The sequence below is a fragment of the Mesitornis unicolor genome, unplaced genomic scaffold (genome assembly GCF_000695765.1).
Source record: "Mesitornis unicolor isolate BGI_N332 unplaced genomic scaffold, ASM69576v1 scaffold33941, whole genome shotgun sequence".
Lineage (NCBI taxonomy): Eukaryota > Metazoa > Chordata > Aves > Mesitornithiformes > Mesitornithidae > Mesitornis > Mesitornis unicolor.
In genome coordinates, this window is record NW_010162330.1 from 23399 (window position 1) to 47681 (window position 24283).

The following is a 24283-nucleotide window of genomic DNA, read 5'->3' on the forward strand; positions in this document are numbered from 1 at the left end:
GGGACGAGAAAGGGGGCTTGACTAGCAGTCGAAAGCTGCCACATTGCCTCAGCATTAACAGAGTCTTTAATAAACGCTTAAGAGGCAGCCCCGCAAATTAGTTATGACAGTTTGTGCAGAGAATCAGGTCTCCCCCACGCTCCTTCCGCCCTTCTCCTTTAAAGGGCCCATAGCCTGGACAACTTTGACATAATTTTGCAATAATTATCACTTGAAGAATTTCCACGCTGGAGTGGATGTCAGAACCCATCATGTCAGCTTGGCAATAAACGCTGACCAGCAATCCCAGCACTTCCCTGCCCCCACACTTTTTCTTTGCTTTTTCCATTTATGTACTGGTGCTAGTGATTTAACTTACTTATTTGCCACTGTAACCTCATTTTAGACCTACATTTTCCATTTAATTTTTGCCTTTAATTTTGGTGCTTTTCTCAAGCAGGGAATGGACAACCAGCAGCTCCCGGACGGTTCAATCCAGTTCAGGTGAAGCAGGAACCTGTGGAGGCCATGGGATCGTCATCTGCCACCAGTCAGGACTCCTTGCAGGAGCACAGCTTGGACCTGAGCGTCAGGGATCATGGGTGAGAGCAGCGTGCAGGCAGGCGCACTTAGCTCTTTCCAGTATCAAGCTCTGAGAAGTTTCCGTACCTGCAATATGAGAGGACACAAGATGTTGATGAAAGGCAATTTCACAGTGGCTGAGCTGGACGCCCCCAAACTGGAGGCAGGGAGGCTCTCTATACTCCCCACAATGTATGTTCTCCAGTCATTTATTTGGGCTCACAGGCACCTACTGACTCTTTCATAAGAGCCCCACCTCTTGTGCTTCCCTTTGAAAAAATGAGTCACTGGCAAAGCTCCTTCTTTCACTTTGGTATTCCTGCTCTTGTTGATTGAAGGCTGCTCCAGTACCACACTTCAGCACACTTTTACTAGGAGCATTTGCACTAACTTTACAGGGCTGTGAATCAGGTCTAAGAGAGGCACCTTCCAGAGAAATTGGACACACAGAGTGATTTGGTGTCAGGCGAACTCTGGTCTGGGTCTGGCCTGCGCTAATCTGTAGTTACGGTGCTGAATCTTTGCCCTTGCACAGATGTCAATGCACCTGTTTCAAAGCGTGTGGCCCATTTGTCCAGCATCGCTAGTGAGAAAATATATATACATATATATAGTGTATATATAATATAGTATATATAATATATATAGTGTTTGGGGATTGTCCAAACAAGCCTCAGTTTGGGACCCCAGTGCTTGCAGTCAACTGGAGCTCTTACTGATGCATGTGAAGTACTAAGGCTGCCTTTCACATGCTTAGCTATGGCCACGAGGATTGCTGCCTTCCCTTCTCTGCTGCCAAGAGGGACGGTGTCCCTGGCGTTAGGAGTCTTTGGTCAGCATCCCCCCGGGTTTTGTGGCATATTTTTGAAAGTTCTAAGATAGAGGAGTAGAACATGGAGTGGGTTGTGAGTCAGCTAACAAAAAGTGCAGTGGGGTGGACACTGGAGGAAGAGGTCTGCACTGTTTAATAGCTGAAACAACTAAATTCTGCAGACGTGGGACCTTCTTTCTCTCCATCTTGGCTATCACAAGTGGAAGAGTTTGGCCTGCCCAAGGGAGGGTGGGCATCATTCTCTTCCTCCGGATGTAGCAGGTGAGGAGTGAGGCAGCTTGAAGGGAGAAGGATTAATCTCAGTGCTCATGGTCCCTGTGCACATCTTAACTAAACCCTGTTGGTTTGTGTGTTCCAGTAATGAATCAAATGGCCACACAGTCTCGGCAAATTCATCTCTTTTATCCTCGCTTATGAATAAGGTAAGAGCCATCCATCAAACGCCTTTCATTCCCCCCACCAAGAGAAATTAAAGCTGCGATGGCGGGGAGGGGGGGAAGAGATGCGTTTGTTTTTTAATGTTTTGCCTCTAATAAGATGAGTTTGTACCATTTAAATTTTGAGACCATTTTTCATCGGGTATAATTTCAGAGCCACTGCTTACGAATTAATTTAATGAACTGGCTGAAGAAATATATTGCAGCCTCTGACACCTTTTTTTTTTCATCCTTTCTAGACAGAGGAGGGCTCCGAAAGATTTTTTTTTTTCTTTTCATTTTTATTTCCAGAACCTGGCAACTTCTTTCTTGCTCTCTTTTTATAGTTACTCATTTTGTTTATTTAGTTAAAAACCTTTTCTTTCACTGGGGGAGGGGGAAGAGAACCATTTGTTTTTATGAAAGAGATTAAGAAAAAAATGAGAAGTTTTGAGCCAAAATCATCACTTTCTGTTTTTCTGGTGTGAGTAATGGTGCCCAACAGAGCCCCCTTTACTGGTAATGATGTGGAATATTTATTTTAGATAATGCACAGTTTCTTTTTCCTTATTTTTTTCCTTAAATTATACATCACCTCAAATATATATTTCCCTTTCACATGATAAATTCTACTGTACTAAGATTAATTTTGCTGTTGTATACAACTGCAGTTGAGAGCAGGGCAGCCTTTGAGCCATGCCTTAATATTTTACTGTGTGATAGGTTTTACAGGCATAACTATGGCCATCCCCTTGGCTCTGGGCATTACAGGCATCAAGGCCATAGAACCCTCAAGAGAGGTCAGAGTGACTTTGCCAAGTCGTCTCTTACCTCCTTTCTTTCTTATTTCATCATCTTTTTTTCTATGTGTTTTTTTAATTTCTGCTTTTATTCCTATGCTACTTTTCTTCTCTATTGGGTCTCTGTTACGCTGGGTTTTTGATGTTCCCTTTTAAACGTACAGTCTCTTATTCGTTCCTGTGTATTGTCCCTTTAGCGATTCTAGGTATGCAGCTCTTTTTCTAGTGAATAAATCTATTTACTAAGTCTGCTGTCTGGGGTCCTGAGTCATACTGAAGTCCCCAGCTTAGGGAAATTCTGGTTTAGTAGACACTTCCCTTGAAAATCTCCAGGAGAATATGAGATTTAAGCATATGGTTAGAAATAAGCATTTGTTTGTGTACAGCCCTGCATAAGATTCATTACATTGTGCAAAATAAGTGTAGCACGGTTACAAAATACGAGTTCTTCAGGTTTGTTCCTTTTTTAAAGAAGGAATGGGATGAACTGATGACACAAACCAGCAGAGAATAGAGCCCAGTGATTTGGAGGAGCCTATCCCAAGACTAAGGATTGCAGAATCAAGCTTGGTGTGCTCAGGAACACATCACCCTGCTTCTTCCTCTTGCTGTACGCAGTTTCTGTTTGTGGAGGAATCCTTCATTATTTGCCAGGAAAAAGAACCCTTCGCAGAAATGGAATGCTCAGAAAACACCAGTGCAAAAAGACGACCTGAATTTCTGACTCCAGCCATAAAGAGCTGCAGTCTCCACATAGCAGCAGGGGCTTTACCTTCAGGGGGCATTAAGAGAGCCTCAAATAGGCAGGGTTCCTGTAGCGTATTGCAGTTTATTTAGGGGGGGCTGTCAGCCTTAATTAACTGATATGTATAAAGGGCTTCGAGATCCTCAAGTGGGTGGAGTTTGTAGTGCAAGTATTGGGCCCAATCCTGATTTTATTCATGCTATGAATTGCACTGGAGGTAATTGAGAGCACAACAAAGCAAGAAAGGGTCTGGGAAATTGTGCATTTATTATGAAAGAAAATTTCCTCTCTAAGCACTCTTACTTCTTTCTGTCTTGCACATCATGTGCCTGGACCTCTAAAGCTCTGCGTAGTATCTGTTTGAAGATAGGCAAATTGTGAGTCCAAGTCCTGCTTTGTGGAGGATATGTCCATGTATTACAAAAAGTGACATGATTTCTTCATTTGAGTTAGTAAAAAATTTTCCAGGAACTGAAGTGGAGCCAGAATTTTCCCTAGTTGAATTAAATTCCAGCCTCCCACCCCCAAATACACCTGATAGTCACTTTAAAGAAGGAGACATCCATGTGGCTGGGATAAGATGATTCTAAATAAAACAGAGCTTACCAGTTTTATCACAAGCTCTGTCCTGAGAGAGCAGCATTTTGTAGGAGTTATATAGGGTTGTTAGCCTATTAGTGTTTAAACCTGCACGTCTTTTCCATACTCAAGGTATGTCTCTCATCACCTCAGTTTCCCCATGTATAAAATAGACACGAGGCTTCATTACTTTACACCAGAACGATGAATATTAGATGCAGAAGAGTGAGCTGTTTTTAAGTTTTGCTGATGCAGTTGATGCAGCCTGAGCAGACTTCTTGTCTTCTTAACCTTTGAAGAACCTTTCTGTGGGACAGTCCTGGGGGGTATCCAAACCAGCAGCGTCCATGGCTGCTTGCTGAGCTTGATGCAGTGTCTGTGTTCTTGTTTCAGATGTCCAAGACCAGTGCCAGCCTTGGCAACCTGCTCAACATTAAGACAGAAGGAGATGGCAGCCAGGCTGGGGCTGGAGAGCCAACACAGTACTTGGGCAAGGCGGTGAAGGCACTTGTCCAGGAGAAGCTCTCAGAGCCATGGAAGATGTACCTGCGCCGGTAAGGAGAGCATGGAACTGGGAATAGAAGAAAGGGAAAATTATTTCCTCTGCAAAGTGTCTGGCTCGTTAGTTCACACCTGAATGCAAAGTTCTCTGGACTTTAAAGGCCTAGTTCTGTGATATGCTGATCACCTTCTGGACTGCAGTTAGGCCTCAGTCCTGGCTGGCTGCAGTAGGTGTTCATGTCCTGTAAGAAATACCTGTCCAATTATTTTGCAAAGGGATCTTGAGAGCCAACTATGAGCACAGATCTTCACACAGTTACTGTCAGCCTTGAATTCTTAGGCTTCTCTTTGTGTTCCCAGTCTGCAAGTCCAGGGAACCCACTGCAGCTCTTAGCACTGAACTTCTGTTGGACCGTGTTCAGTTATTATGCACAGATCATGGAAGTCTTAAAACGCTTGCTGTGGCATTTCCTGCGTTCATCGGAGTAGGCCACTGAAACAACATAAGGAGTATATGGGGTATGGGAACTGGGATGGTTTCTGCTGTTTTTGTTGTAGACAAGGAGGCTTGAAAGGCAAATGGAACAGATACAACACACCCACACACAGACACATGCACACACATGCCCAGACAGACACATGCTTTGTGCACACACAGATACACCCAGGCAAACACATATGCGTTTGTGCTCTGACACAGAGTTGCCTACAAATGCCTGTGGACACTTTGTAAATCACAGACCTCAGTGGAGAAGACTAGAAATCTTCTAGTCCATCTGCCCCTGGCCAGTGTGAGATCCTGCCCTGCAGTCTATTTGCATTTTGTCCAGTCTAGTTTTAATTATGCCAAGCATTGTGGCTATTTTCTTGGCTCTGGGAGCATTATTCTACCACCTAATATGTTTCACTGTCACTATTTCTTTCATGGTATGCTGCCTGAATTTCCCTTTTGTAATTTTGTTGCATTTCTCCTGGTTATATCCCCTTGAACCACAGCAGATAATTCCTCTCTGCAATTGGAGTTCACCCCCTTCCAATAGTCACAGACTTTTAGCATACCGTTTAAGCAAGCTTATTTACTTCCTTTAATCTGACTTTGTAAATTAGTCCCCTCAGCCTGCTGATCGTGTTGCTGCTGTTGTTCTTGCCGTTCCCTGAATGGGTGCAGAACCGGGCTGCCATTCCTGTATCACCACACCAGATTTAACAAGCTTCCTGCCCCCATATATGCAGCTCACAATTGCGCTAGCTCGTTTGCATCTATACTGCGTAATATATATGTATCGTGTTTCCCATCCACTGTTACACAGGGTTGCTTTTAATGCTGCTCTCATGAGTCCTCTATAGATAAAATACGCCCTCAGCCCTAGATGTATTAGGTGTGTGCTTCCAAATATGACTCTGGTATTCTGAACCTTCTCCCTTGTCTTGCAGGGCTTCTCTGCGTTATTTTTCTCCTCTTGCACTGGTGTTGCCAACTCCTCCCAGTTTAGTATCTTCTGTGAATTTCATTAACACGCTGTTTACTCCTTCTCCTAGATTACTAATGAAGATGTTAAATAAGCTCAGACCTAACCAAAGTCATCCTTGCAGCATTCACAAGATACCTCCTCCCGGCTCAATGTGTTGCTGTTTGTCATTAGCCTTTGTTTACGGTCCTGCAGACAGTTTTCAATCCATGAGGTAGTATTCAGATCCAGGACAATTTGAATTAATTCTAAGCATATGCGAGACTGCATCAAAATGCTTTACTAAAATCCAAATATATTGCATCCCTTCATCCACTAATTTTGTAATTCTATCAAAAAAAGCAATTAAATTTGTCTGGCAAGATTTATTCTTTATAATCCTGATGCTGTTTATTGCTCATGGTTCCTTTATCCTCTAGATGTTTAATGATTTTCTCCTCCCTCTTAATATTTGTTCCATTACTTTACTGGAAGGAGAAGTTAAGACTAGAGGTATGATAATTGCCAAAGATCACTTGCCTTGTTTTTTCCCTGAAAGGATCAGTACCTAGATTTTAATTATTTTTTTTTCACCATTTCCTAGTACCTCCCTGTTTGCTGTCGCTTAAAGAACAGCAAATAGTAATGCAATCAGTTTGTGAGTTAATTTCCATTGCACTTTAGGACATACATCACCCAGACTGGCTGATTTGTGCATATTTATATTTTCCAACCAGTCCCTTTATCTGCTCTTCTAGAAGGTCCTCGTTTTATCCCTAATTGTCTGTTTTGTCTTTAGTTTTCCTATCCTAAGCAAATTTTATAAGGCAGCCATTTTTGACTCCTCACGTCCTGTTTTTATTGGACCTTCTTTCACTACCTCGTCCCTGATAAAACAGCTCCTTTAGCTTGCAGTAACTTGGTTTCTTATCTCTTACCACACCTTTACTTTCCTTCATCTTGTTCCTTCAAGCCTTACCTGGCTGCATGTATTCTGTGTCCACTGACCTTCCTTCTGCAGTACAAGGTTTTTTCTCTTTTTCATTTACCCTCGGATTGTGAAGAGGTCCCTCCTGGGACCACACAGGCTGCTGTTTATTTCTTGCTTTCCTGCTCATCAGAGCAATTGTAGTTTGTTGTATCTTAATTATGCAAGATTCCCCTGTTAAGTTTCAAATCCTTCCTGCCAGTGTTTTTTACTTGATTTCTCGATTCCCTGTGATTCTGGAGTTTCCTGAAATCACACGTGATTGTGCTACTCTTAGTCTGGAGAATCTCAGCAGTGGATGAGCAGTGAAACCATACTTAGTTGTTTTTGCCCTCTTGACCATTTCCTCCAAGATGACAAGAGGCATCTGAGATGATGGCTTTTGCTCTGGTTTTTGCATTGCAGTGTTGTTTCTTCTGTACGTCGGGGACTGGGCTTCTCAGTATTCTTGCATACTAGGCTGTAATTGCTATATAGGCAATATTTAATCTCTCCCATATATGGGATACCCTGCTGTTTTGAAGCAGGGTGTGTGTGGATTGTGGACCCAGATTCCCTTAAACCACTGCTGTTTCTTCCCTTTTGCTACCCCCAGTAAACAAGAAACAGAAAAATAAAAAAAGCTACCTGTAATGTCTCAGCACTGTCCTCTTGGTCTGGACTTCCCTTAATTTATTAACTTCTGATCGTGCCTCAGAGCCTTGGCTGTTGTACACATGCTCAAGAACACTAATGATTTCCGTATTTGTTTCAGAGCAGTTCTGTATTTTGCTTCAACTAAAAGTGAATGGGAGTTTCTCAGTCAGATTCCGTTGGAGGAAACCAGGTTCTTGCTCTGCATGGTCAGATCTATAGAACAGGCAGTAGCCAAGCACCGATGCCAGCAGTGCTGTTGGTGCAGCAGGGATGGGGACATTGCAATGCACAATGGTAGTGGAGTTGAAAAACAAAGAAAATATGTTTGTTGCCACACCTTTGCTTTTCTGGGCCTTCTGTAAGATGCCTGCCTGTCTGCTTTGGCCAGGTTTGGTACCAAGGACTTCTGCGATGCGCAGTGCGACTTTCTCCATAAGGTGCATTTCCACTGTGTCGTGGAGGAATGCGGTGCCCTCTTCAGCACCCTGGATGGAGCCATCAAGCACGCCAAGTAAGTAGGAGAGCGTGAGTCTCGGAAACCTTGAGAAAACTCTACAACATGCATGCTGCAGGATGAGGTAGACCTTACTGAGTGACTCTAGTCAAGAGCAGGAACATGGGCAGTCCTGAGGGCAGCAATATGGGCATCCATATGCTTCCTGTATAAATGTGCTCAGCTAAAATTTCTGCAGAACACTGCGTTCTTTAAGTTTGTTTCACAAGAAATGCACTCAACTTGTGCAAAAGAGGTGTCTCTCACAGCGTTGGCAAGGATAAGAATTGCACATTTGTGTTTTTCCATAGCCTACTTGACAGACAGCGTGTTCAAGGAGACCTGTATTTCTCACAGCACACAAATACACTATACAAAGAAATAGGAAAATATGGGAGCGAGAGGATCTTGTAAACCCAGCCATTGTCACTGGATACAGACTTTTTGTGGAGTAGACAATTCCCATCACTGCAGTGAAGAAAGCGTTTTATTGTTCTTTGCCTTGCCATGACAAAATCTCTTTTAACAAGTTTTCCATAGCCCTTGGTTTATATGGTTTTGTACACATCATGTGGATAAGGATCTTGAAATAAAGCAGTCAAGCTGTCCAGCCCAATAGCAACCACCTCCTCACCTTGCCATGTTCTATATTGTAAACCCTTTGCCATTTCACATCGTTTTGGAAGGCAGCAGACAGCCCAGAGTTTTTGTAGCCAGAACTGTAGACTTGATAATATGGCCTCTATTACAGAGGCCATACAGCATGCTCTAGATGCTCCAGATGACTCTTGGGTGAAGAACGAATTTAAGATACACTCCCACTGTCGCTGTGAGGGGACCAGCAAAGGAAGGATGGGATATTGGAAATTCTCCCTGATGCAGACTTGTATAGAGCGTAATCTGCAGTTCAAAACCACTCCAGGTTCCTTTACAGCCAGTGGATGATTTGCCCAAGAATAAGGCCTTCAGCAGCGGGCCACGTGACTGATTCTGAAGGGGTTTAAAGGGAAGGAGATGCTGCAAATTTTAAGACAGAAAGATCTGTCTCTGGCATTGGGCATTTCCCTGTGGCTCACTACTACAAACTACTGGCTTGTCGCAACAGCCGTGGGAAGCTGCCCTCATAGGCATATTGGAATTACTGACTGCAGCAGGTTTGGCATCTCTGAAATTTCAATATGTTACTGCACCTTTCTTTCTCCACCTCTCTCAATGAATTCTCTTCTCTTCACATACAGTCTAGGAGACCCCTAAATCTTCCCAAAATGTTTGCAGAGACCCTTTTAGGATTTAACCTCAGCTATTTTGTTTGCAGACTCTTGCCACATTCTTGTTGGTGTTTAATAAAGTTATATGCAATGGTCAAGAACTGATGGCTGAATTACACTGGTTTTTTTTTGCAGTTTTCACTTCCGAACTGAGGGTGGAACTGTGAAAAGTAACTCTGAGTCTCCCTTCTCAACTGCTACTGAGAATAAGGCTTCAATGGCCCCTTCATCACCATCCGCTACGTCTGCCACCATGGCGAGCGCTCCTGCCCTTGATGTGCCCACTCCAAGTCCAGCTACTGTGCCCTCTGCCCCCACACTGCTAGCTTGGAAGCAGCTGGCTTCAACCATACCCCAGATGCCTCAGATCCCAGCATCAGTGCCTAACCTGGCAACTTCACCCTTGGCAACGACTTCCCTGGAGAACGCCAAGCCTCAGGTCAAACCCGGATTTCTCCAGTTCCAGGAGAAGTAAGTTCTAGGTGCTCCTTGCCTCCCTATGTCCTCTCCAGCTTTGCAATCCCCTTTACCACGCCTCAGAGCTGTAGCACTACATCTGTATTCACTCACTGAGAGACTTTCTGTCTACTCTGGGCTTTATCTCACAGAAAACCTACTTCTATAAAGCCTAGAAAATACCTTCAGTTATCCTAGGAAAAAAACCAGGATTTTCCGGTACACGTGGAAGTCTCCCAGTGGCTGAAGGAATAGGGATCAATTCTCTTTCCCAAGTTTTGCTGTCCTGGCTGAACTGTAATGAGTCTCCTTCAATTCTGTGCCTCTGGTTTTGCTTAGTTTACAAAATAATTCACAGGGGAGGTGTCTGGCAGAGGTAACATACCTTGCTGAACTTCCTCTAAAACATTAAAGCTTCACAGCGTTGCTGTGATGATGGTGTTATTTCTGTTGCACAGACAGAAAGAGGCACAGACGTTACGTGGTTTACAGGAGGACATAGGCACCCAGGATCAGGTTGAGCATTAGAGCTTGGTTATCCAAGGTGGTGGAGTATCAGTCTCTGGGCCATAAATTGAGAGTCATTGTTTTCAAAGAAGTGTATTAATTTATTTCACGTATCTGAGTAGGTATCATTGGGTACAGTGCTTGGGATCCAAGAGATAACTGTTCAGCTGCCTCCAATCTGATCTGTGTTTGTGCAGCCAGAAATCCATGGAGTGGGTGTGGGGAGTAAGCTACCAAAACCATTTAGCTGATTAAATAGGCCACTGCCGATTCTGTCTAATCAGGGGAAGCCCTGGCATCTTGCAGTGTGCATGCCCAAGAGTTTCAGTTTTGCTACACAAAATTGTGGTAGAAGAAACTATCTGAACCCATTGAGGTAAATACAGGCAGAAAAGGAGAAACAGCATCCAGTAGATCTTGAGAGCTTTAACTTGGAAGCGTGGCCATCAAAGACTACAGAACCCACCATGCATTGCTTTATTTCAATAATCTTAATCAAGAAAGTGCACTAGCTTGGTGGAATTGCAGTAGTGTTGCCAGCATCAATTTTACTAAAGAGGAAGGCGGCCATGGGAAATCTGTAGGCCATGTTTGGAACAGAGGCTTCAGCTGGGCTCCCCTTGAATTAAATTTTGGCAAAGAAACAAATGTGTGAAATGAGTGAAGGTGATGATTGGGTTTTGGATGTATTCCAGTGATCCCTGCCTGGCAACAGACTGCAAGTACGCCAACAAATTCCACTTCCACTGTCTCTTTGGGAACTGCAAGTATGTGTGCAAAACCTCTGGCAAAGCAGAGTCCCACTGCCTGGACCACATCAACCCCAACAATAATTTGGTGAATGTGCGAGACCAGTTTGCTTACTATTCGCTGCAGTGTCTCTGTCCAAACCAGGTAAGAGCAATTCAGAACCAGTGTTCTGGCTGGAGTATGTGTACGGGAGAAAAAGAATGGGAAAAAGCAGGTGAACTACCCAATAGTAAGTGAGGCTGAGCCTAAGAACCATGGAAGGGTCTTAATTACGTGGTCTAGCAAAATGTTTTGTTTCCATCAAGCTGAAAACTGCATTGCTTTTATGTTTCTGTGACTTGGGTGAAGTGGACAAAGCAACTAGAATGACCTGAGAGACACAAGAAGAACTACACCAAAAATCTGTTACGAATACCAGGGAAAGCATCGAGTTAGGTTTGGTATTTCAACACAGAATAGTGCAATACAGAGTACATGACAGCAATACAAAATATATGACAGGGAACAAGTTTGCATTGCAGCTTGTGGCAGATAAAGTGGCTGTGATCTAGAGTTTCAGTGCAGGCCTCTCTCATGTCTCAGAGGGACACCATTAGTAGCAGGCAGATGAGCACGTTTGTCTTAGATCTGCTTAAAGTAACGTGCCGGTTTGCTTCTCTCTAGCACTGTGAATTCAGGATGCGAGGGCATTACCACTGTCTTCGGCCAGGCTGCTACTTTGTGACTAACATCACCACCAAGCTGCCCTGGCATGTGAAAAAACACGAGAAGGCAGAGAGAAGGGCAGCCAATGGCTTCAAGTATTTTACCAAGCGAGAGGAGTGTGGCAGACTAGGTGAGTTCTCTTTTTTCCTTTGTCATCTTTCTCATGTGATTGGTCCCATGTCCCATGCTGTGAGTTAGAGCCTGCAAGCTGTGCTTAAGATGTATTTGGTCATTAAATCACTAAACATGACATGGAACAAAACAGAAAGCAGCTCCTGATCTGCTCGAGTTGAAGTATGTTTTCCCAAATAGATCCAAGTTACATGGATAGAAATTGCAATACAGAGGATTTTATGTATGTATGTATGTATTTGTCCGGAGATACAGCTTCCCCTTTGTTTTTCCCATTTATCTAATTGTCAAAGCCTGTTTTTTTGTTTGTTTTTCTACTTTGTAGTCTTTTGGGCCTACTGCTTGTGTTGAGTGGAGTTTGAGGGTGCTCTTAGGAAGAAAAAAAGAAGCATAGGCTAAATGCCTGTTCTGATAAGCTTCAAATGAATCTTTTTTTTTTCTTGCCAGTGCGGCATTGAAAGCCAAAGGGCAAATAACCAGAGATAGAGGTATGGAGAAAAGCATTTAATAAACTCCTCTCTTCTCCAAAACCATTCTCCACAGCCACTTGTGGGAATAGCAGGGAATACAGCACTGTGTCTTGGTGCTGGCCTCCCACCAGAGCGTGGCCTAGAAAACACCTGAGATGTGGCACAGCCTCAGACTCTGGCTTGCCCACTTGCCAAAGCCATTGGCAGCACTGCAGTTGTTTGATTCAGTCCAAGTGCCGTGAGTGTAAAGCTCGTAAAACAAACGCACAAGAGCAGAAAGCAGAATGCATTCCTGGGGAGGTATCTAAAGCTGAAATGCAGGGCTCTGAACTGGGGGGAATCCCTAAAGACAGCTCCAGCAGAGCTCCATCTTGAGCTGCCAGGGATTCACTTAACCCTTCGAGTTGTGTTTTGGTTTAGCAGTATCCCAGACCCAGTCTTCCCTGTCAATCCTGGCTGGAACAAAGGCTGAAACAAAACAGGGTTCAGAACAACACTCCTGGGTGCTGTTCTCTCACACTGCAGGGAAACAGCCACAATAACCAGAATGAAACTTTTATTTTCAGCTTTGAAAACATCAAGAATTTATACCCAAATGGTAGCTTGTTTGTGATAACCAGGGTAATGAGTGTCAACACGCCACAGCCAGTACTTACCTAGGTCTCATTTACACATGTCAGTAGATTCAGCAGTTGCTGTTATTTACTCAACTTTAGGTGTTTCAGGTGATAGCAGGGCTAGACAAAGCAGGACAATGATATATGACACCCAGCCTGCACAGATGCCCTAGCAACAGGCGAGCCTTCACCTGCCCTTTGCTGATACAGTTTCAGTCCTGCCAGCACTGTTTGTTCTCCATCCCAAAGAACAGCACAACATGATGGGGAGGGCAGATGAGGTGGGGCTCTGGGGGAGTGCAATGCCTAAACAAACATAAACTTGGCATGCACATAAAACGCTATCTGTGAGCTAAAGATGGGCTGGGCGATGCAGGAGCTGTTTGGCAGCAAGGCATCCACAGGCTGTGCATGTGTCAGCAGTGTTTATTTTTGGGAGTGATGGGGTACATGCATCCAGCAGTATGTACATATGCCCAAGGCTGGGCTTGCAGTGCAGTAAACATACATTTAGCCAGCGATCTGCATTTGCCTCTGTAGGTACAGGCAGCATGATGGGATGGTGTAGCTGGATGTGTTCATGTAGGTGTACATGGTTATACCAACATGTAAATGCATGTCTACTTCTCCATACATCTCTGCTTTTTATGTTGCATACATATCTATATAGCAGATAGAGAAAGCAATGTCCTGCATTAAGGCTGTGAATGTTTCTGAACAAACCCACACACAACAGATTTTTTAGGTTTTTTTATATGTATGTTTATCCAAGTATGAATATATACATGCATGTATGGGTGGGGAGGGAAAGAGAGAAATGAAAAATTCATACGTACGTAAGTGTGTGTACGGGTGTAGATAGATGACAGCTGGAAATAGATAAGAGATACAGCTGAGTGAAACTGAGCCTGCCTGTAGGTTTGTACGTCTGTGTGTATAAGGGTATGGCCTAGGGATGATGGAGAACAGACAGAACCTGATTATTGACAGAGCTGTGTTTTAACTGCAACAGGCCATTATTTACAAGCTACAGACTGTAGCTGTTTAGGATTGTCTGTTAATGAGATACACAAACTCCCAGCATGCATGGCACTAGCCACGAGGAGCAAAATGTGTCAAGTGCGGTATGCCAGAACCCATATAAATTGCTTGTTGTTTAGTAGCTGCCCCTGTTACACGACAAATTTGGAGTGGTAATAAACACTTCCTGGCTCATTTCTATCTGACCAGAGAGCACACACTGTCCAGAGCTAGAGCTTTAAAGAGGCTGCTTTTCTGAGAGCACAGTCAAAGGAAAAAAAGAGAAAGAGAACTTTCCATTTCTAATCTAATTATCTAATTACGAGCGTGTATTTTTGATTGTAACTTCAGTTAAATGTCTTGGTTTTCTTCTTTTGTAAAGGAAAAGGCACTAGCTAAGACTGGAGAGCATTAGGCACTGCTAGATGTAATGGTAACATTACCTTTTTTTTTAAGAAAATGAAGAGAGACAGGACTAGTCTGCAGCTCAGGCTCTATGTATGCCGTAATGCTCTCCTGCAGTTGCTCAGCAGGCAAAAGATGATGGTTTTTATTTTCATTCAGTGCTGTTCCTGAAGAACTCGTGACCATCCATAATCTTCAGTCCACCAGAAATCCAGCCTTGTCCCCTGTCCAGATCATCTGCCCTACTGTCCCTTTCCTTCTTGGTACCTTTCATGTACTACATACAATGGTTTTGTGTCTGCAGGTTGCAAATACAACCAGGTGAACAGCCACTTCCACTGCATTCGTGAGGGCTGCCAGTTCTCCTTCCTGCTCAAGCACCAAATGACATCCCATGCCAGAAAGCACATGAGAAGGATGCTGGGGAAGAATTTTGATCGTGTTCCTACTCAGGTAACTTCAGGGGTTATTGAAGTTGCAGATCCATGTGTAGTGTTGGTCCCTTTGATTGCTGCAGAACTGCTTTAGTGCCAGTACACTCGTACCCAGACTCTGAAGGATGTCTGTCTGCACTGGGGATGCAACTAGGGGAGGAGAGTTCACCCAAGCTAGCTTTACCTTGTTGAACTTCTGCAGTTCAAGGAAAGATGATGAAGCATAGACATCCAAGCATTACTTAGTGTAAGCAGCTTTTCCTAGTGAATTATGGAGAAAAAAATTGAGAAGGTTAACACTAAAATACTCATATTTACGACTTGCACTCCCTCCCTGTTCTCTCAATATGCACCAATTGGCTTATTAAAATTAAAGTGCTTAGAATGTGGAAGAACTGAACATGCTGGTTAAAGCAATCATTTCCTGTTGCACATAAAGAATTATTTGCTGCTTTCACCTAGGATGGGAGAAATACCAGTCTTGAAATTTCCCTTATTGATTTGGAGTTAGTTTGTCCTCTCTCAGGAAGTAGCAGGGCAATGCAGTTGCTGCTTTTCTAACACAGAACTGAGAGCAACTGGCAGATCAGGTTTGTGTGTTTCATTAATAAATTGCAGAGTTTCAAGTGCAGCACTGAGCTGCTGCTCAGAATAGCAGTGGTCCTGCTTGTTCTTCTTATTCCTTAGTTGCTTTAACTTCTGTTGACTTGGGAGATGAAACAAGGTAGCTTTATTTAAACACCTGTGACTGATCTGACCCTAAGGACATCTTCTGGTATATGGAAAACAAAAGGGGTCATCTGTAGAAGCAAGATGGGAACCCTCTGTGATTCCACAACATGGGAATGAGAGGTCCCTATCAGTTATTAAGTACTGTCAATAAGTTAATTGTTCATCTACTGCTGTTGGATTTAATGAGTTCACAGATGCCAAGGAACCAGTGTTACTGTTGTGGTAGCTTTTGTTCTGAACATGAAAAGCTTAGGTACAAGAATCAAACTTAGCAGAGATTTAACAAATAGATTTGCCTTCACTACTCCTCTAGTACATGCTGAGTCTAGCCCTAAGAATTTTGGTACATGCTGAGCAGAAAATGCTAGTTTTGACCTCTGTCTCCTTTCACTGGCAATCCTAGAGAAGTAGTAATTGTGGTCTGAGCAATCCTGGGAGCATACAGTACCAGTCTTACTCTATTGCTGTGCTTAGCTCACGGAGCAGTCCAGCAAACACCACAACAAGGATGAAACCACAAATCAGGGCATGTGTCAAAGCTGACCCAATTGCTGTACCGCCACTACCTTCCTGCATTTAAATGTACCAACTGCAGTTCTCCCCCACTCCTCAGTGCTCAGTAGGCCATTGGTGGTGTGTTTGGATATACATTGCTCTGGGTACTCTCCAGAGAAGACCATGCCACGCCAGGCCACAACAGCTGCATGTGAGCAGAGCATACGCACACATCACCGGTTTCAGTCCGTGTTCCCCTGTTGCAGTGTCTCAGCATGCAGGCGCTAGGACAGTCATGTACTGACATGTAATTCCAGTCTCTAAATGCAGCAGGACCTACACAGTAAGGTAGCAGTGCCAAGATTAACACCTCCTGTTTTTGAATGCATCAGAATCAACACACCAGCATACTGGTGCCAAGATTAACACTCCCAGCCTCTGAGCGCATCACAATCCACATACCAGGATACACGTGCCAAGTTCAGTGCTCTGAGCTCCCAGTGCAGGAAGATCCACGCTCCTCACCACAGCGCCATGGGTTCCACTCACGAGCATGTTCCAGCCATCCCTCGTGAACTGTGGTGGAGAGAAATAAACGTGCAGACAGATGGTTTTGGTCTTGGCATCTTGCTTTTGGTGTGAAAGCCCCCGTCCTGTTTTCTTGCTGCAGGTTATTGGCCACACTCCAAGAAATGAAAATCTCCCCCAGGTTGGCAGCATGGCACCCAGCCCAGCCTCATCAGGAACCCCAGCTTCCTTTCAGGGACCCCCAAGCATGATGGACACTGAGACGGATGAGTACATGGACTACACTGGCTGTAGCCCTGGGGGCATCTCCTCGGAATCTTCCAATATGGACCGCAGCTGCTCCAGCACTCCAGTGGGCAATGAAAGTACATCAGCAGGTAAGAGAGAAGGGTGGGGTGTGTGAAATGGATCATCAGTTGCCTGCTCTCTTGGGAGATAAACTCATGAAGAGAGGCCAAAGGAAAACTGCACCTTATGATATAAACTACCAGCTTCACAATAGTGCCTCATACTAACCTAGCTCCCTCCATCATTTATTAGAAGAGATACATCAAAATGTGCACCTCAAGCATCCATGAACTAACAACGTATCTTTATTCTCCCCTGAAGAGAGGTTTTTATCCTGTGTCTTGGAGTTTGAGCTATTTTAATAACCATTTTGGAAAAAAAAAAAGTTGTGGGCCTGTTCTGTACTTGGCATTTTCCCAATATCCTTTTGTATTTCCTTGCACAGCATCTGAAGCCAGGCACTTTCCTATACTGTTGAAGTACAGAAAGACTGTACAATAGCAAATATTATATACACAGGGGAAAAAACCCTACCACATCTTCAGAAATCAACATACAAAAGCAGCTCCCTGGGCTCCCTTCCTCATGCAGAAATTCTTGTTCCACTTTGTGCAGTGCTGCACAGAGGAAACCTCCATCATCCCCTCTTTTTGGAAGTTTCCACCACTGTTTCCTGTTTGCCAGGATAAACACAGCCATCTCCCACTGTATTACAGAGTTATCTTTTCAGTAGTCAGATATCTTTGATGAATTCTGATATCATCTAGTGGTGATCCAGGGATCTCCTAGCTGTCCTTCCTAGGGTTAAGTGTTATGTTCTAGATAGGCTGCCTCACTGAGTTTGCTTTAATTTGGTACACAATTTTCTACTTTTCCTCCCCACACCAGTTAGTTAGATGAAGGTTCTCATATAGCACATCTAACCATATGTTGTATGAACCCTGCTGGGTCATGACAGTGGTTCCCCGTGACATTAACGCTCCTCCAGAGAGTTCCTGGCACACTTCATCAATACGCCGTCTGGCCCCAGTCACGCTTCCTAGGAAATAGCCCCCCCTGCTATCCAGGCAGCAAGGGGCTCCACCCGCCCAGAGTGTAAGACCACCCTTACAGCTATTAGTTGGTACCAGCTGGCACCATACAGATGAACAAGGACCAAACAGGCAGGAATTTCTGCGTGAAAGCCTGTGGCTCTTCCCCCATGCCACTAAAGCCACCTTATCTTCTGCAGAGACAACCCTCCTCTTCCTGATGCTGTCAGTTCCTCACCTTCTGTTTCTTCTCTGTTACAGTTCTGTTTCGTACATTTGTGAATGTATTTTCCATTTTCATCATATTGCTTCTGCTCTTGGGTTCTCATTTCAGTTCTTCTGTTTTGTTTTTTTTTTGTTTGTTTTTGTTTTGGTTTGGTTTTGTTGTTTTGGTTTGTTTTTTTCCTTTTTTTCTGCTTTTTTTCTCTCCACATTCTCCAGGCTGCCTGGTTCCTTCTACTGCTACTGCTGCTGCCGATGATGCTACCCACAATGCACCACAACCTCAGCCACCATCTCTGCCTCCATCTTTCTCACAAGCCCTGCTTAGGTCTCCCCTTCCCACCCTCCCCTATCTCTTCTCTCCATCTTGTCTCTCATACTCTCTGCTCAGTGCCACTCTTGGATCCAGCAGAGGCATTGTCATGCCTGCCGTCAGCACCACTGGGTTTTCGCCCATCATTGCCACTCCAACTCCAGTAAAAAGTGACGTTCCCTTAGTTCAGGATGCAGCAGGTAACACTTCTTTGCTTTCTCTCTTAGTGTCCTATGCCCATCTCCTTCCCCACTCACCCTGGCCACACTTTTTTCTCTGCACTTTTGGGTCAGTAAAAATGCATACGTCGCTCTGCGTCTTATTTAACTTTATCCAAGGGCCCATCCATGCCTACTCCTTTCGTCTGTAGACACAGTAACCACAGTTAAAAGAAGGGTAACCAAAACCACAGCAAATCACTGAGAAACATTTAGATACCTGAGAGCAATTTCCACCAATTCCAAACTATGAGAAAAATGTAACAAAATCCACAGTTAAAATGCATTTTCAGCCTCTTGTAACAGAAGGGCGGCCACAGAGCAAACTTTTGCTCATGTAGCGTTAATGGGACCTGGAATTCTTGTTTAGATCTTCCAGGCTACCCAAACCAGGGCGTGCCGTAGTCTGCTGCTCACATCTCAGCAGGTAAATGTCTGACAGGGTACTTAGTTTCTGTATTTTTCTAGATCTTGTAAGCTTCTCTGCTTCCTATTCATATAGGAAGCCATAAAATTCAGGGCTGCTTTCCCCAGCACCAGTACCAGAGTGAGGTACAGCCCATGGCACTCTGATGATGGCATCGGCTCAGGCTGTTTCTCACACTCACTGTTATTTGCATCTGCTCTTAACAGCTGCAGAAAATCCATCTAGATTTCTAGTTTTAAGCTGCCATGTTTCCCATGTGTGACTGAGATCAGAGATGTCTCAGGCTGGAGAGTCTCATTCCAGCTGGGAATGGTTTTTAGGGTGTGTCTCAGTTTTGGCTTCTTTTCCCAACTCCCAGCTCTTTTCTAGTTAATTAAAGGCATATTTGTACTTAAAGTTCGCACTTAAGAGGATTCTGGCAGCCTACAAATGTCCTACTCATTCTTCCTGCCAGTTTTAGTAATGTGCAAATCCAAGGTAAATGGCTGGGAGCGTGGCTGGAGGACCAACTCCACTTGGAAGTTCACAAGTTTTTCTCATGGGACGTAGCAGGAGAAGGATCCTTGCTTTGTCCAGAGGAGTGTGTTCCAATGAACAAAATTCACAAGAAATTGTATTTTTGGATTTGGGATGTATTTTTGTTTGTTTATTTGTTTTTTAAAATGATTTGCATGCAACCTGAAACATCTTAACCTTGTGCTGTGCTTTCCTCTAATTATATAGTTTAAAGTTTCTTTTCTTTTCTTATCGTTTCATAAATGTTTACATTATTAGTAGCAGAAAAGACAAGCTTACCATTGGGGTTACATCTGTTGAGGCTTGAAAACTTCAGTTAGGTGCTAGGGACTGAACGTTGTCCAGTGGCTAAAGGAGGAGAGTGAAGCAGGTTATCATCTCCTTTTCATACCCTTGCTTTGAAACTTTGCCTGTACGAGAACAAAAAAATCGGTTTAACTGAAGTGTTAAGCACATCTTTTTGAACTGTTGTAAAAGCTGGGCAGATACGTTGAGTTTAAAACCGGTGAAATTTAAATTATTCTTATTTCCCAGATTTCCCACCCAGAGTCCTTGCCCTAAGATGGCTTGAAGGCAGACAAGGTGAACATTCATACTGATAATAAAAGACTTGATGGTTTGGCTGTCGTTATTTTTAAGAAGGAGTAAGGAATTGATCTGGATAGTGGCCATTTGTCCAGGCAGTGATGCACTTACAGTAGTTGCCTGGAAGTGGAGAATGAGAGTCTACAATACCACATGTTTTGGGGCGAAGAGAGAGTAATTGGTCACAGATTCTATAGCTCAGAGCTCGCTAATTTAAAATCTACAGTGGCAAAAAGTTATTCTTTCACTGGTAGCTGGTTAAATTGACCTTAACTTGTGGTTTCCACCAGCTACATGTCACTAAGATGGTCTCCCCATGGATGCCCCTAGCTGGTGTTCCTATTTGCAGGCTGAACAAAAGTGCCCTTTAATAAATGGGTCTGGAAGGATCTCCTGTTCTTTGCTCATCCTGCCATCTTTATAGCCCAGCGTGTGAACTATGCAGGAGATTAGGTTGCCACTGCCATTGACTTGTGCCAGTTTTAACTTTTGGAGGCTTCCTTCAGTGATCGCCACCTTCTCTTAAGGGGTTGTCATTTGAAGGGCCAGATATGACAGAAATAGCATTCATCACTTCTAATACCTGCTTATCAGCCAGAAAAAATATAATTCTACAACAGTCAAACAGATGACTGTTTCTTCAGTCTCCTAGACAAGGATGCAAGCTGCTCTGGATTCTCAGGCCCGGGGCACTGCATGTCACAAATCATGCCTCTTTTTAAGAGGATGGCAGTTTCAGCTTGAAGAGAGGGAAAAAAAAAACCAAACAAAACCAACAAACTATGTTGTAGTTGCAAGCTATAATTTCCAATTACACTCACAATTCTGCACCTGGTGAGAAATCCAGCCTTGTCTGTGCTGCATGTTGATACTGGAGATTGTGGTTTGATTCTGGAAATAGGAAGCAGTGAAGTAAAAAAAGTTAATAGATATAATGAGGTCGAGTCCTTGATGGCAGTTTGATCCTAGGGGACAGGAGCACTAGCCAGTTCTGATGGCCCTGTGAATGGAAGTGGAAGATAGATGAGCACTCTTTATTTACTAGGGGCATCGTGTGATTTTTGAGACCCAAGGGAAAGCTGTAGAACTGGTATTTTCTCTGAAAGTCCACTGGCTAGTGATGATGAGAATTAGCCCCATTGAACATCTGTCCATCTGTCTTTCTAAGTGCACTCATCATAATATGTAGGCTCATTACAGTGAGGGATGTTGCAGTCTCCTGGCCAAAGTCCATCCTATTTCTAGAAATGCCCCCCCTTGCAGGTTTAATCACGCATGGGATCTTCCTTCCCTTCCTGCTGTCCTTGGCAATTGTAGTGTCATACAAGAGCCTGGATCAGGGAAAACAGTATACATGTACCAGTTTTTAGCATGCTTCAACTCTTTTTACCACTTCAATCCCAGTGAATCTCAGTCCTTGGTTTGGAACAAGGGAGCTCCTCTGTATTCAGGTCTGATTTGAGGAAAATAGAACTAGCGATTAACTAAGCAGCAGGAGAGACTGTGAGAGTAGTGGAGCAGAGGCGCAGCAGTTAGCATTTAGACAATGTCAGGACACAGGAGCAGCAATCAGAGGCAAGGTGGGATATGCTGAAATGGAAAAGGCCATGTCCAGCAGGCATCAGCCAGCCCATGGTCCCAGAGTTCAGGCTTACTTAGAGCTTGAGGGATGAGCTGCTGGGTGGGAACATCTGCAGCACTGGGTGCTGGCAAGTGCAGAGCTTTCTGGGATGGCTAGGAGATGGAGAGAGACCTGGCTGCCAGCAACACCACTCTTTGCTTTTTCTCCTCAGGGAATACCATCACTATGCCAACTGCCTCAGGGGCCAAAAAGCGTTTCTGGATTATCGAGGACATGTCCCCATTTGGCAAGCGTCGCAAGACTGCATCCTCACGCAAGATGCTGGATGAAGGGATGATGCTGGAGGGATTTCGGCGCTATGACCTCTACGAGGACTGCAAGGACTCCAGCTGCCAATTCTCTCTCAAGGTTACCCACTACCACTGCACGCGGGAGAATTGCGGCTACAAGTTCTGTGGCCGTACCCACATGTACAAGCACGCCCAGCATCACGATCGCGTTGACAACCTGGTATTGGATGATTTCAAACGCTTCAAGTCTTCACTGAGTTGCAACTTCCCAGACTGTCAGTTCTCTGGCAATAGCACACACTTCCACTGTCTGCGCTGTGGCTTCCGCTGCACTGACAGCACCAAGGTGACAGCCCACCGTAAGCACCACGGCAAGCAGGACGTCATCAGCGCTGCCGGCTTCTGCCAGTTCAGCTCAAGCGTGGACTGCGAGGTGCCTGACTGCAAGTACAAACTCAAGTGCTCCCACTTCCACTGCACCTACCCTGGCTGCAAACACACAGTGGTGGGCATGTCGCAGATGGACTCGCACAAGCGCAAACACGAGAAGCAGGAGCGAGGGGAGCTTCCTGCCATCTCTCCTGGCCCCGAGGGCCTTGCCCACTCCACTCTCGAGTATGACATCCAGAACTCTTCCATCAACCTGGACAGCTCCCTCAACCTCAGCACTGACAACAACAGCTCCCTCTTCTTCCTGCAGAACGCGGCTGGTGTGGGCCTCAATGATTCCCTGGACCTCAGCAAGAAGCAGTCAGAAGTCACTGAAGGTCCATCACCGAGCAGAGGCGGGACCGCACCTCAGGAGAGGGAGGCGGTGGCATCTGGCTCTGGTGATGTAGAGGACGAGGATGACTCTTCCCAAGAGGATGAAGAGGATGATGAGATGAATGAAGAAGAGGAGGATGATGAAGAGGAGGAGGATGATGACGATGATGAGGAGGATGATGAAGACCTGAACACAGATTCTGAAGAATCGCTGCCTGACCCTGAGGGCCTGGCCACTAAAGAAGATGGAGAACCAGAGCAGGCTGCTTCTTCCACAGACCATGGTGATGCTTCCAGGCCACAGGGTGAGCCAGCCCTTACTCCAGCCCCAAATCCTGCTCCAGCCCCAGCTGCTGCCCCGACCTCTACCACCACTCCAGCAGCTTCTCCTTAATCTTAGAGACAACAGTGGTTTGGTTTTGCTCTTACACAGAATTACTGAGAGGACCCCATATGAGGCAAGAACAAAGATTGGGATGGCAAGTGAAAAACAAACTCCGTGCCACACGCGTGAGAGAGAGAGAGGAAGGAAGGAAGGAAACCCATGCTCCTCGACAGGCCCCATAAGAGACAGGTTCGCAGCAGGACTGGTGCTGCATCGCTTCATTCTGCAGATCACAGAACACGGGGGCAGGACTCAGCAAAAAAAAAAAGAATACCCTTTTATACGGATATGAACCTTGAGGGTACCAGCTGCTTTTCCTTGCCCCCTGCATGGTGCGTGGGGCCTGTGCCCATCTGGGGACCCTTTTTTATGGGTGGGGCTCTATCCCCCCACTTTTCTTTCCGGGTTTTATTTTTTCCATGTTTTCAGTTGTACGATATTAATAATAATCTCCACTTCTTGGAGGGGGGGTGGGTGGGAACAACAGGTAATGAATTTTAGAAGTATATATTTGTGTGTGTGTCTCTCTATATATAACGTACACACACACACATATATAGAATGCAAGGAATTGGTGTCACAAAGACAAGTAGCTCAGCTTTTGCCGGTGGGAAGCAGGGGGTGAGGGGTCCACGCGCTCTCTCTCTCCACCCCTCCCCCCTTCTTTCTCCAGCATTAAATGAATGGCATCAGACAGCAAGGGTGGGAGTGGGTATTTATTGTCACGTAAATGAGGATGCATTAATGAATGAGCAGGGGTGGGAATGGGACACTCCTCTGTTCTTCCAGATCCTTTTTACTATTAATGGTAATAATTTTGAATGCTATTTATATTGTAAAACTTTCTCAGTCTACACTTTCTCTGTAGGACACCTCTCCTCATCCCTGCTGTTCTGCCGGTAGGGATTTAGCTGAAGTCACTTGGGAAGGACACAGCGGGCAGTGAAAGGGTCTGTCACACTGGAGGACTGGGGTTAAGCTCCCAACCAGTTCCATCTCATCCCAACCCCCAGGTGCTTCCTCTCTGTGGAGGGCGAGGCGTTTTTGTGGTGCTTCAGTATCCCCATCTCAGGAGGCTGTGAGCTGATGCGCTGTCCCGCAGTGCAGCACAAGGAGCACCGTGCTCACAAAAGAGCATCGTCG

General features: G+C 44.8%; 1 protein-coding gene across 1 annotated transcript in view; it reads left to right on the forward strand.

The window, feature by feature from the left end:
* The window catches only part of CASZ1 (castor zinc finger 1), a gene marked incomplete at its 5' end in the record, with an annotated part of 39949 nt that extends 16800 nt beyond the window's left edge, over positions 1-23149 (forward strand). Inside the window, 11 exons of the mRNA XM_010193590.1 lie at positions 437-581; positions 1752-1815; positions 4327-4487; positions 7895-8017; positions 9403-9738; positions 10926-11124; positions 11644-11815; positions 14634-14782; positions 16661-16895; positions 18279-18572; positions 21912-23149. Of these exons, the coding sequence (XP_010191892.1) occupies positions 437-581; positions 1752-1815; positions 4327-4487; positions 7895-8017; positions 9403-9738; positions 10926-11124; positions 11644-11815; positions 14634-14782; positions 16661-16895; positions 18279-18572; positions 21912-23149 (3116 nt within the window). The remainder of the gene's footprint in view (positions 1-436; positions 582-1751; positions 1816-4326; positions 4488-7894; positions 8018-9402; positions 9739-10925; positions 11125-11643; positions 11816-14633; positions 14783-16660; positions 16896-18278; positions 18573-21911) is intronic.
* Between the last annotated feature and the right edge of the window lie 1134 nt (positions 23150-24283).